This window comes from Quercus suber, unplaced genomic scaffold (genome assembly GCF_002906115.3).
Source record: "Quercus suber isolate HL8 unplaced genomic scaffold, Cork oak 2.0 scaffold_81, whole genome shotgun sequence".
NCBI lineage: Eukaryota > Viridiplantae > Streptophyta > Magnoliopsida > Fagales > Fagaceae > Quercus > Quercus suber.
In genome coordinates, this window is record NW_027069546.1 from 1,215,694 (window position 1) to 1,228,504 (window position 12,811).

Sequence of the window (12,811 nt, forward strand, 5' to 3'; positions counted from 1 at the left end):
GATATAATTATAAATGCAGCCACAAGTAACTTGGTATAGAAGTTAATTAAGCTTTGATTTCCTTTTGGAAACGAGTAACTAAAAAACTTAGCAAACAATTGTTCAAGCTACAGAGGACCAATGAACTTCATCTCATTTTTTTAATTGGATTGTCTTTTTTTTTTTTTTTTTTTTTTTTTTGACACTTGTGTGAAATTTTGAGATTGGTTTTTCATCTAACAATAGTGGAGTTTGATAGGTGAGGGTTTGGGATACAACTGCATTATCTTCTGTTCGTTCATCATGCTGTGTGGGCATGGCATCTCTTCCTGGCTCACCAGTAAATATGAAGTGCCATGAATCTGTGCTCTATGTGGCTACTGGTTCCTCTGTCATTGCAATCGATTTACGGACAATGCGAAAAGTTCTTACTGCTGCAAATTATCAGCCAAAGTTGCACTCGTTTGAGATGTTGCCTTCAAAATCCTTAATCTGTACTGGTGTTAGTGGAAGGTAAGATGAAACTAGAATTCATAGCTTGAATTGATTTTTTAGCAATCCGCAACTCACTCAGTTGTACAAGTGGACTGTCTAAGGAAACGCTGGGACAGTATTCTCTTTGGATTTTATTATTATTATTATTATTTTATAGTTTTTCTTCCTCTTTTTGATCCCTGGATTATTTTGAGTTACTATTTATGCTAAATTGTGTATTTTAACAACGCTTGACAAATATATACGTAAAATGCTGCAGAGCACTGCTTTGGGATATTAGAAGAAACCAGGAGACGAATCCCGGACCTATAGCTGAGTTGGATGGACATACAGGCTCAGTGGCATTTGTGCACATGGATCCATACAAAATAGTTACGGGAGGCCCCGAGGATTTTTTCATTAATGTTTGGGAGACTGACACTGGTGCACAAATAAATTCGTTAAGTTGCTCTTCTGATGAGGAGCCAAGCTCTGGTTGTACTGCCCTGGCTGTAAATGGATGTCGTATTGTTACTGGTAGTTGTGGCGAGGGACTTAGCCGTCTCCGCTTTAGGGACTTCAACAATGCTACTTGTCCTGTTGTCAAATGTGAAGATGAGCATGCTTCAAAGTTTTGGGATCCACAATCTTATAGTGATACTGATGGCTCAGATCCTGAACAGGATAATTTGTATCTTGCATAACTAGTCCTTACTACAGGATAATTTGTAGTCTTGTGGTTGTTTTAAATACTAATTAGTACTTGCCGTTGTTTGATGGTGAGGGTTGTTTTTTGGTATAGAAGATTGATCAGACCAGTGTAATTGTTTTCCTTTGTTTTGAAAGGTGTACAAATGAAAAGAAAAATATATATAGATGTCTTGTTTAATGCATTTGCAAGGTTTTCAAAATGCTGAAAATAGACAAATGCTAATTTGTAAGACTGACAGAGTTTGGCTACAAATTTGGTTGTAGCCTCAATAATATAAAATAATGGTAGACAATCACTTTTTTAAGTTTTGAGAATAATGCAAATGTAGTTTGATTTCTTTGCTAAGCGTGATTTATCTGCAAGCAAATCTGGAAATTATGTAGGGGAAGCGTGGCAAGAACTTCAAGTCAAATCAACTAGCGGACAGGAGTCCTTTCATTTCCAATCAATTCCACAGTTTTTTCTTGGGTGCTAAATCAATTAATTTCACAGTTAAAGATCTTATTTTCTGAATCTAACAATATAGATAATGCTACCTTGTATAAATTTTTTTAAAAATAGATAGTCTGTGTATCTTTAGATTTATAATATTTAATCTAAACAATGAAATGATTTCATTTCAAATGGAAATGATCATTTTCCCAAGGGTGATGATGATAAAAAATCTTAGGCAACTTTATCAGTTTAGTAATTTTCCTCAAAAAATAGAAACCCAGACATTATATTATATTTTCCATTAACTATAGCCTGAAATATTGGCTCAATGCATTATAAATTGGAGATAGAACTATCTAACAAAAAGGTTTAACGTTAGACGTGCTTTGTTCTGAACTTTTAAAATATCCTTGAGGTATTAGATAATTTAGATTGCAAGCTGGTGCTGAACAATTTTTAGTCAGCTAATTAATCTGGTTACATCTATTCTGCTTATGTTCAATCAATGGAAAATTGGTGATTTTACCAATTATGAACTATTTATTTAATATTTTCAGAAAAAAGAAAAAGAAAAGAAAAGAAAAAGAAATGATCGGTTACCGACTGTTGGTACTTAGAGATATCCAATACACATTTATACCCTTCTGAGGTGTGCTTTTACGGTGAAATTGAAAATACCATTGAGGTATGAGATTGCAATTTGCAAGTAGCTCGGTGCTGAGCAATAGAATGCTTTGATTTTTATTTGTTTTAGGAATTATAAAATCCTTTGGTAGTCCTTTTGGTTTTGCTATGAATCTTGAGTGAGAATGAATTCATTCATTGATCTTAATTACAATAGTACATTACAAATGTCCCCAGAACTGGGACCAACTCTAAGCTAGTTACTAATCTACCAATAAGAAACTGACACATGGACTAATAGCTGTGATTACCAGCAGTAAACAACAAACTAAACTATCTGTTAGACTAACTGTACAATCAGTGTTACACGACATGTAGTTTTTCAGTCACTTGTGCTAAACGACTGTAGCTTCTGCCTTGCTATTCTTTAGCTTTCTCTTCTGTACTCTGCAGTTTGGCTTTCTTTCCTTTCTCTTCTTTTATTTATTTTTCAGCTTCTTCGACTTCTTAACACTACTTCTGTCATCTTTATCTTTAAGCTTCTTCTCAGAACCTTCTGAAATTATATTTTTTCCAACCAAGAATAACTTGCCATTTAATATTTGTTGTGAAAATTTTGTAAAAATATTGTGGACAAATAATTTTTCATTTTTTATTTTATTAGGTAATTTTCCATATCCATGTGAAAGAGGGAGAGAAGAACCTCCAAATGAGGTCCTGCTGCTTGTGGACAGAAAGTTGCTTTTGTAGGTGAACCAGTCAAGAGGGAGGGGTCGCTGAAATTACATAAATTATTCTGGTCGACCAGAGGTTTATAATTTATATATCATTAACATTGAGTTAAGCTTGTCATTAATTTCATCCCCCTTTGGTTGTCCTCTCGGCCTTTCTTCAAACAACATTGTGTTTGTGTGTTACAGACAATCAATGGGTATAAGCAGCAGCTGGGCTTGCTGTGGTTTTCTTCTTTACCTTGCTCTTTTTCAAACACCTTTTCCCATCTTATTGGTCACAGCCCAGCCTTGCAGTTATCTAATTGCAAACTCTTCTACTTCATGGACCAACAGTCCTTCTGCTCCCAATTCTGTGAAATTTGAAGATGGATCATTTGTGAGAATCATACTTTCCAGTCAACCCTCCAATATATACCAGGACCAGGTATTTGCCTGTGCTTGTGGCTTCTTCTGTAATCGAACATGCAATAACAGTGTACACACTTTGCCATTTTCAGTCTTTATTATTTATCCGCAAACACCATTCTAAGTGATCATACTCCACATGTTTTATGGTCTGCTAACCCAAAGAATCCAGTTAGCTACAATGCGACTTTGCATCTCACCTCAGATAGAGATTTGGTGTTACAAAACGTTGATGGAACTATAGCGGGTCGACAAACATCAGCAGCGACAAATTTGTGGCTGGTCTAAACTTAACCGACAAGTGCAACCTGCAGCTCTTGCATGAAAAGTGAAAACAATGCAACAAGTTGGCAATCTTTTGATCATCCAACTGACACGCTTGTTGTTGGGCAAAATTTGGTGCTAGGACAGCAACTTACTAGTGAAGGAGGATTGTTTTCGCTCTCTCTCACAACTTATGGGTTGTTTGCTTATTTCAATTTTTATCCTCCTCAACCCTATTATTCTTATACATTTAGTAATTCTGATAAAATTAGTTATGCTCAATTTCAAACTGTATCCTTTGATTTCATCAAAGGAAACCGTTCATTTTCCCAAATAATTATTAGTTCAAGTCAATACCAAACTTGCTATATGAGACTTGGGCTTGACGGACCACTTGAGAGTGTATGATATTTTCTGGAAGGAAGTGGATGATATTTTAACAAGTGATATTGGTTTCTGTGGTCACCCTACGGTTTGTGGCAATTATTCTATTTGTACTACAAACGACCAGTGTAGTTGTCCTGGACCTCGAAACGGGACAAACTATTTTCAGCAAATCCAAGAAAGGCGGCCCGACCTCGGATGGTCTCTGGTTACTCAATTGTCTTGTGAAGCTTCCAAATATCACATTCTTTTAGAGCTCCAGAACGTCACATTCTTTCCCTTTAGAAAACAGTCATACTTTCAAGATATAAATCGAGACCACCGAGATATAAATCTAGAGAGTTGTAAACAGGCATGCTTAAAAAATTGTTCTTGCAAAGCTGCTATTTATTATTCGATCTCCCTTGTTGGGAATTGCTATTTACAATCCCAAAATTTTTCACTGCAGTCATATGTTGAAAAAGAAGAAGAAACTTACTTTGGTCTATTTGAATTGAGGGGGAGAGAAGGGGAGTAGAGTAGAGTAAAGTAGATTTGGTACAAAATTAGGTTATTTTTAGCCAACTCTACTTTACTCCCCTCCATCCAAACAAGCAATTAAAGTGTACATCAAGGTGCAGAATAATGTTCCTCAATAGCAAAAAACACAGCTTCAAATAATATTGGGATCCACTCTTGCATCTTTCTTTGCTTTGCTTCTTTTCATTGGAATCCTTGTTTTTCTATTTTGGAAAAAGGAAAATGCCGATGAAGTAGAGTATTCTTTAGATCTTGTACTAGGAATGCCCACGAGGTATTCTTATGATGATTTGCAAGCAATAACAAAAAAATTCAGTAAGGAGCTTGGTCATGGAGGATTTGGCACAGTTTTTGAAGGGACTCTATTTGACGGCACAACAGTTGCAGTGAAGCGTCTTGATGGTTTTAGTCACATCAAGAAATCGTTTTTGGCTGAAGTTGAGACAATTGGCAACATTCATCATTTTAACTTAGTGAGACTAATTGGATTTTGTGCTGAAAAATATCATAGGCTTCTTGTTTATGAGTACATGTCCAATGGATCTTTAGATAAATGGGTATTTCATAAAAATCTTGATATGTTGCTTGATTGGCTACATAGAAAGAAGATCATCCTTGACATAGCAAGGGGACTAACTTATTTACATGAAAATTGTAGACAAAAGATAGTTCACTTGGATATAAAACCCCATAACATCCTCTTAGATGAAAATTTCAATGCAAAAATCTCTGATTTTGGATTGTCTAAACTATTTGACCATGATTAGGGCCAAGTTGTGACAATCATGAGAGGGACTCTAGGCTATATGGCTCCAGAATAGTTAAGTTCAATATTACAGAAAAAGTAGATGTGTATAGCTTTGGAATTGTGCTCTTGGAGATGTTGTGTGGAAGGAGAAATTTTGATCGCTCTCAGCCAGAGGAAGCAATGCATCTACTTCATCTTTTCATGAAAAAGATTGTGGAGGACCAATTGTTGGATCTGATTGATACGTACAATGAAGATATGCAATTACATGGAGTTGAAGTTGTGAATATGATGAGGGTTGCAGCATGATGTTTGCATCATGATTTCACAAAGAGACCTTCCATGTCCACAGTAGTTAAAGTCTTGTAGGGTGATGTGAATGTTGAATCTGACCTAGATTATTTTTTTTTTAATCCAACTTTACGAAGCATGAGAACTGGAGTTAATAACCAGGAAGAGTATCTTGTTGTTGTTATTCCATTATCGCATTCAGTTTTATCAGGACTGCAGTGACTTTTTACTGTACCATCTTCATTGCTTGACCAATGAGGTAATTTCCCTACCTGTAATAAATTATGTCTTCCAATTTTATAGCAATCGGATGTTATTTACTATTTAATGAATAAACTTATTGTATTGTTGTGTTCCTCCTAAGGACTTGTGCATAATATATAGTATTGTTTTCCTAAGTTCGTACAAAAGTTGCTGCATAATTATAATTATAATTATGTATGTGTATACAATTACATATTTATGTTAGAGCTTCTCTCTCTCTCTCTCTTTATTCTAAATTTGCAATATTCTTGGTGCGATGGTCACTCTATAAGTATAAGTCCTTGTGGGGTGTGGAGGGCAAGGGTCAGGGTTTAAGTTTTCAAGAGCGAGTTTCACACACATATACACTTAGATTATATTAGAGTAGAATTTCTGTCTTGCATAAAAAAAAAATTGCAATATCCTTTGTTTGCTTCTTAATGAATAGAGTAAAACAGAACCTCTCACCAGTTCTTTATAATGTCATTCTCCACGTACCATCATTGATGTTTCTTCTAATGAATACTTAGACGCTGACATAGTTTTGTTTTGGTGATAGACATAATTGATTGGTTGGTGGATCTTTGTAAGCAATGAACCACTAAAAAAATTAACATGGTTGTATATTTTGAAAATCTAATCATTGTTTATGTTTTTAATATATATATCAAATTACGTTTAAATCGAATGTTATTAATTATTTGATCCATAAACTTATTTTTTATGCATTATTATTATTATGATAATTTGATAGTTACAACCGAAGGTGAGATTTGAACAGTGGATGTCATGAACAAACCAAGATGTGTTAACCAATTGAGTTACAAGCCTTTTGACTTTTATGTATAATTTAAAATTATAAAAATTTGAAATTTAAACATTTGATTAATGACATAGTTATTGGTATTTAGTTTTCTTAAAATTTTGCAAAAACGAAGTATATAACTAATTGGGCTAATGGTGAATTTGTTAAAATTTACATATAATCAAAAGATATAAGGGGAGTTTATAACTATTGCTTACAAAAGGCAAACTTTGTCGTTATTATATATTATTTAGGACAAAATTTCGCTACAAATTTGGTTGTAACCTAAGGTTACAAATTAACTAAAAAAATTAACATGACTACATACTTTGAAAATCTAAGTATTGAATTGCAGTTCTAAGCAGCCATGTCAAATTTTATGGTAATCGGATGTTATTTATTATTTGATTAATAAACTTATTTTTTATACATAATTTTTATAAAAAAAAATGAAAATTTAAACATTTAATTGATGATATAGTTATTGATTTTTAATCTCTTAGAATTTTTATAAGTATGAAAGATATAAGAATAAAATTTAATTAAATGGTAAATTTGTCAAAATCTACATATAATAAAAAGATATTAAAAAAAGAAGTAACCTTATGCTATAACTAAATTTATTTAGAAACTTTATTGCCAAATTTTGTCCAATTATTTATAGACATATCTAATGGTTAAAGAAGCCCAACAAGTCAGCGGTGTTGCTAATTTCATTGATTGCTGTTGGAAACCCATGCAATGAAATGAGTCCCATTTGATCCAAAACCAAGTACTATAGCTCACACTGATCCAATCTTAGTGGGCTTGAATTCTCAACAAGGTCTGTGGACTCATTGTAGTGGAAAGAAATTGCTGTTGACTTCAAATCACCTCCTTGGGACAACACTGCTACTGGACTATACACTATAGTTTGTCTAGTCACTCATCAACATAAAAACCAGCTCATTACCCTTTTTTAACTCCCAAGAAGAAACACTCTCAAAATGATCTAAACCAAGCTCCATATAACCCCCCAACTTCTCAAATTCTCACCTCACTCTCCCAAACCCAAAAATGCCCACCACCACCAGCCTCTTCCTCCTCCTCCTCCTCTTCACCACCACCACAACCACCACCACCTCATCCTCCCCAATCCTAGGCCTAGACTCCTATCTAGCCCAACAATCCCGCCAAGACCCACAAGCCACAAACGACACCTTCCTCACCCTCCCAACCTCCCTAAAAAAATCCCTCTCCTCCCCATTCCCTCTCCCCTCTATCCCTTCCCTCACCTCCTCCCTCCTCTCCTTCTCCGTCCCTCTCTCCCTCCACATCCGCCTCGTCGGCACTTTTCCCTCTAACTCCCATTCCCTCCTCTCCTCCTTCCTCTCCACCGCCTCCCAACCCCTCCACCACTTCCACGTCATCTCCCCCTTCAACCCCCCTTTCCATTCCCTCTCCATCCAACACACTCCCCACTTCGATATTGCCTTCTCCGCTCCTTCCCTCACTTCCACCCTCTCCGAATCTCTTTCCTCCCAAATCTCCAAATCCACTTCCTCCCCCCGCTCTCCCCTCCTCTCCATTCCCTTCTCATCGATCGATACCATCGTCTCTTCCGATTTCCGCAGCGAAAACGAACACGAAAACCGCGACGGAATCTTCATCTACCTCCTAAACCTCAGCCCTCAATCAAAACCTTACGCTTACACCTACTCCGACTCCCATTCCTCCGCCGGCTTCACCGATTGCCTCGGAACGATCCACGCATCCAAAAATCGGTACTTATGGATCGATTTGGCCGCCGGACCTGTCGATTACGGCCTGGCTTTGTCCGGCGACGGCGTGCTCCCGCGCGGCGAATTCCACCCCCTCGCCGCCTTCCACAGCCGCCGGAAGTCCGAGAAATCGCTCCTCGCTGACGTATCTTCGCTGATTTGGAGTGCTTATCAGGTACTCCTCGTTCCTTCTTTGAGAATTCCTGTTCCTTTTGAGAATTCCTTGCTGGTTCAGTTCATACATGTTCGTAGTGGTAGCGCTAGAGATTTGAGTTCGGATGGTTTGGATTGGAAGAAGATTGAGAGGACTTTGAGTGAGGATGGTGGATTGTTGTTACGTGATCAAACCCTGAGGTTTAAGAATTATGAGGTGAGTTTCGATAAGTGTCCGATTTGCTCGTTCGCAGTTTCTAGGTCGATTAATTCATACACCTCGAGGTTTCTTTTCGATAATTATACTTTGATTGTGAACGAGTATTTGGACTCAAAGCGTTTGCATCAGATATTGTCGGAGTCGGGTCAGGTGTTTAGGAGTGAGGCTGAAATGCCAGTGGATAACGATTTCGGTAGGGTTCTTCCGGTTTATGTGTTTGATCTGGATTACAATAATCATCTGTTGCTCGATCGGTATCACCAGTCTGTTGCTTTTAAAGACATGGTTATCGCGGTGAGGACTAGGAACACGCAGACTGTGAGTGATTATACTTGTAATGGTCATCACATGTTTACTCAGACGAGGAGTCTTGAGAGGCCGCTTGTTGGTTCGATTCTGCAGAGCATGTGGGGGGTTTCGCCTACCCATTTGTTGTGGAGCCCTAGACATAATAGTACTTTGGTGGATTATACGTGGAGCGTAGGGCAGACCCCGTTTGGTCCATTTTCGGAGAGTTTGTCATTGTCTTTCGTGCAGAAGGATGCAGCTAAGAGGAGTGTTCTTTTGACGATGATGAATTACAGTATAACGAGTGCCATTGATTTTCTTGAATCCATTGCTGAACATGGGGGTGATAGGAAGCTACTTAAACAGAATCAACATCTTGTGTTCGAACAAAGGTGGACTTTGTTCAAGTACAAGCTTGACAAAGCAGTTTCTGCTTTGTCACATTTGGATTTTGAGATGGCTTTGTACTATTTGAAGTCTTCTGATCATGATCTGTATGCCATCCACTCTCTTGTCTATACTGCTTCCGATGAACTGGAGGCATCACTGGTATGCTTTAAGGACCCACCATTCCCATGGACTTTGGTTTCTTTCTCTGCAGGAGGTTTGCTAGCTCTCTTTTATGTTTATTCAAAAAGAGACAAACTGTTCAGAAGTAAAAGAAAGCAATTTTGATGCTCTTATGCTTCCGATGAACTGGAGGCATCACTGGTATGCTTTAAGGACCCACCATTCCCATGGACTTTGGTTTCTTTCTCTGCAGGAGGTTTGCTAGCTCTCTTTTATGTTTATTCAAAAAGAGACAAACTGTTCAGAAGTAAAAGAAAGCAATTTTGATGCTCTTTAGAGGAACCTCAAGTTTGTATCATTTGAATGCAATACTACACATGTATGTTGAAAGAGAGGTTAGTCAGAGGTCAGAAACTAGTAACTTATCAAAAAGAGGTCAGAAACTAGTATTCAGTTCACAGAAAACATTTTTTCCTGCAGTTCGAGCTTGCACTTTGCCATGTTCTTAAACTGTTCTCTTAGTTCTTAATACTTTTCTGTTACATGCTTTAATTTCATGACTTGTCAGATGAATGTTAGCAATTTGCACTTTGATGGAGCTTCTGTGGTGATTGTTATACATTTTTGCTGTTATTGTCTTTTATTCCTAAACCTTTTTTACTGACTGCCACTAGAATCATTAACATACACATGCTCTTGATGAATGGTTACATTTTTTCTCTTTTGCAATGGAAAATTTTGCCTTGTAGCTAACTTCACTCTAACTAGTAATTCTATTGTTTGTGTAACCAATTGCACATGATGAATCACACAACTACTACTGTTGATACATGACACCATCTTTTGTTATCAATATCATCAATGTTATTCCCACCTGGCTTCAATCTATAAATATCAGATAATTGAATCTGGATGTCTAACATAGGAAATAAATAAGATGTCTAGGTCACTTTGTCACATAGATTTTGGGCCCTCCCTGTTCAAATAATTGAATTAAATTTTCAGCTTAGGATGAAGATTAAATGTCTGATCAGTTTTGAAGGTCAATGCATCTGCACTTTTGGACCTCCCGTTTAGAGTCATTGATGATTCTACTGTTATGTAGAATCATAATATGGTTGGAGCTATAGTTCATTACTTAAAAAAATAACAATAACAAAAAAGAAAAATCTATGAACTTATTAAAAACAGTAATGAAATCGTTTTCAATAATCTGCTATCCTTGTTTCGTTGGGATACAGCTTATTCGTATGCTAAACATTCTATTTTGGATCAATTGGTACCAAAATTTTTAGTATTTGAAGCACAACACAGATTTATCTTATAAGCGAGATAAATTGGAGTTTCAGAACATAGTATCTCAGTTTGCTCCAAACATTTGCTGCTGTTCAAGAAGTTATTTTGGCCTGTTGCTTATATATATATATATATATATATATATTTGTTGTAGATTGCTTGTTTTATGGGTTTTATGCTCTATTTTCACCCTTAAAAAAAGAGCACGTTTCTTTCTTTTTCAAACCCTTCATTGGTTTGAGGAACCACCACCTACGCTTGACTATGTTGTGTGCGTGCACCCTTCCACTCTAGTTCACATACAATGGGTTTTTAAAACAAAGTCTTGGACGCACCTAATTTTACCCAATTAATGTGTCAACTTCTGATTGGTGCATGTTAAGTTGAGTGCCAATAGTGGTGCCATTTGAAAATAATGTTGCTCATCCCATTGTCAACTCAGCAAGATGTGAAATTGGGTGCCCAAGTGTCCATAGGACTTTTTATTTATTTATTGATTTATTTTTAAGAGAAAAAGGGAAACCGTTCTATTACGTCTTAAGGACTTTCTTGCATCTCTCTCTCTCTCTCTCTCACACACACACACACACACACACACACGCTGAGCTGGGTCAGGCATAGACATTATCTCACCTATTGATACATTTAATTTTTATTTTTGTGAAACTGTTTTGCTCTCTCTCACACACATGGATATTTACTTTTATAGATCCTCTGTGTGATCATAGTGATGAACTGATGATGATAAACACGTAAATATCTGGATATTAATTGTGTAGATGATCTGTGTATGAAGATAATACTAGATAGGTGCCTGTGTTTCTTATGTCGTTCTCTTTCTTTGATTGTAGACACGTGCTTTTTAAAATTCATAATTTTTGGAAAAGTCACTTAGATATTGTACTTGTATGTAAATTGTGAAGAATCTTATGGAATTGTATTAGTTAGCATCAAGAATTTGGTTTTATCTGGGTGTATATGTAGAACTGAGGCCAGTTACCCGTGCATATATTATGATTCCTGTGTCTAACTTGTACCAAGTATGTGAAAAATTCATAGAATGACCCCAATGTCATTGTTTATGGACAGAGATTGAACTAAACACTTGAAATTCAACAGATGCCCTTCTCCATTGATTGATTAAATTCCTTTGGATTTTTTATTCCCTAAGAGCATCCACATCAGTTCATGCATTATATACACTCATTTTTACATTAAAAACCTACTTTTTTTTATTTTACACATCCATTTTTACAAAACACCCACATCAGTTTATCTATTTTACAAGACATTTCAATAAAATATTCATCCTACTCTATTTTTATTATTTCTCTCTAACTACCTCTCTTTACATACTCTCTCTCTCTCTCTCTCTCTCTCTCTCTCTCTCTCTCTCCCCATCTTTCTGATTTGTTGCTCTCTCTCTACACCCATCTCTCTAGCCACCGCTCCACCAGCCATCACCTCTGGCCTTCCTCTTCTAAATCACAAAACCCATCCACCTTCCTCTTCCACCACCATCACAAAATCTCAGCCACCACCAAATCTCATCCACACACTCACCCTGACCCCAAATCCAATCCACCACCAAATCTCAGCCACACAGCCACTACCCACAGCAACTATCACCCGCTCCCACAACCCACCACCAGCAAAACAACCCACCACCACCACCACCACCACCAAAGGACCCCTGAAATCCAGTAACCCACATCCCCAAAACCCACCAAAAATCTTCGATCTCAATAGCTGAAACCCACCAAATGCCAAACGTTGAAACCCAAACACCAATCTCAAGAGCCACCGATCTGGAACACTGAAACCCAAATGTTGACGCACCCCGATCTCAACAGTCACCACACACCGATCTCCAGCAAGACCTATACTACAAGCATCGATCTCTAGCAAGCATCGATCTCTAAGCAAGCACGATCTCCGAGCACCGATCTCCGAGCATTGATCTATCT

The 12,811-nt window shown here is 37.0% G+C and overlaps 2 protein-coding genes and 1 pseudogene across 2 annotated transcripts; all 3 read left to right on the forward strand.

Moving 5' to 3' along the window:
* The first annotated feature begins 204 nt into the window (after positions 1-204).
* On the forward strand, positions 205-1,469 carry LOC111983692 (uncharacterized). Its single transcript, XM_065773844.1, has 2 exons — positions 205-492; positions 734-1,469. The coding sequence occupies exons 1-2, from the start codon at positions 296-298 to the stop codon at positions 1,155-1,157; spliced, it is 621 nt and encodes a 206-aa protein (XP_065629916.1). The 5' UTR covers positions 205-295; the 3' UTR covers positions 1,158-1,469.
* Positions 1,470-3,151: 1,682 nt separating this feature from the next.
* Positions 3,152-5,791, forward strand: LOC111983690 (G-type lectin S-receptor-like serine/threonine-protein kinase SD2-5; annotated as a pseudogene).
* Positions 5,792-7,564: 1,773 nt separating this feature from the next.
* LOC111983686 (uncharacterized) lies at positions 7,565-9,719 on the forward strand. Its single transcript, XM_024015344.2, has one exon. It carries the CDS (start codon positions 7,674-7,676, stop codon positions 9,711-9,713), a length of 2,040 nt encoding a protein of 679 aa, XP_023871112.2. The 5' UTR covers positions 7,565-7,673; the 3' UTR covers positions 9,714-9,719.
* Positions 9,720-12,811: the final 3,092 nt, after the last annotated feature.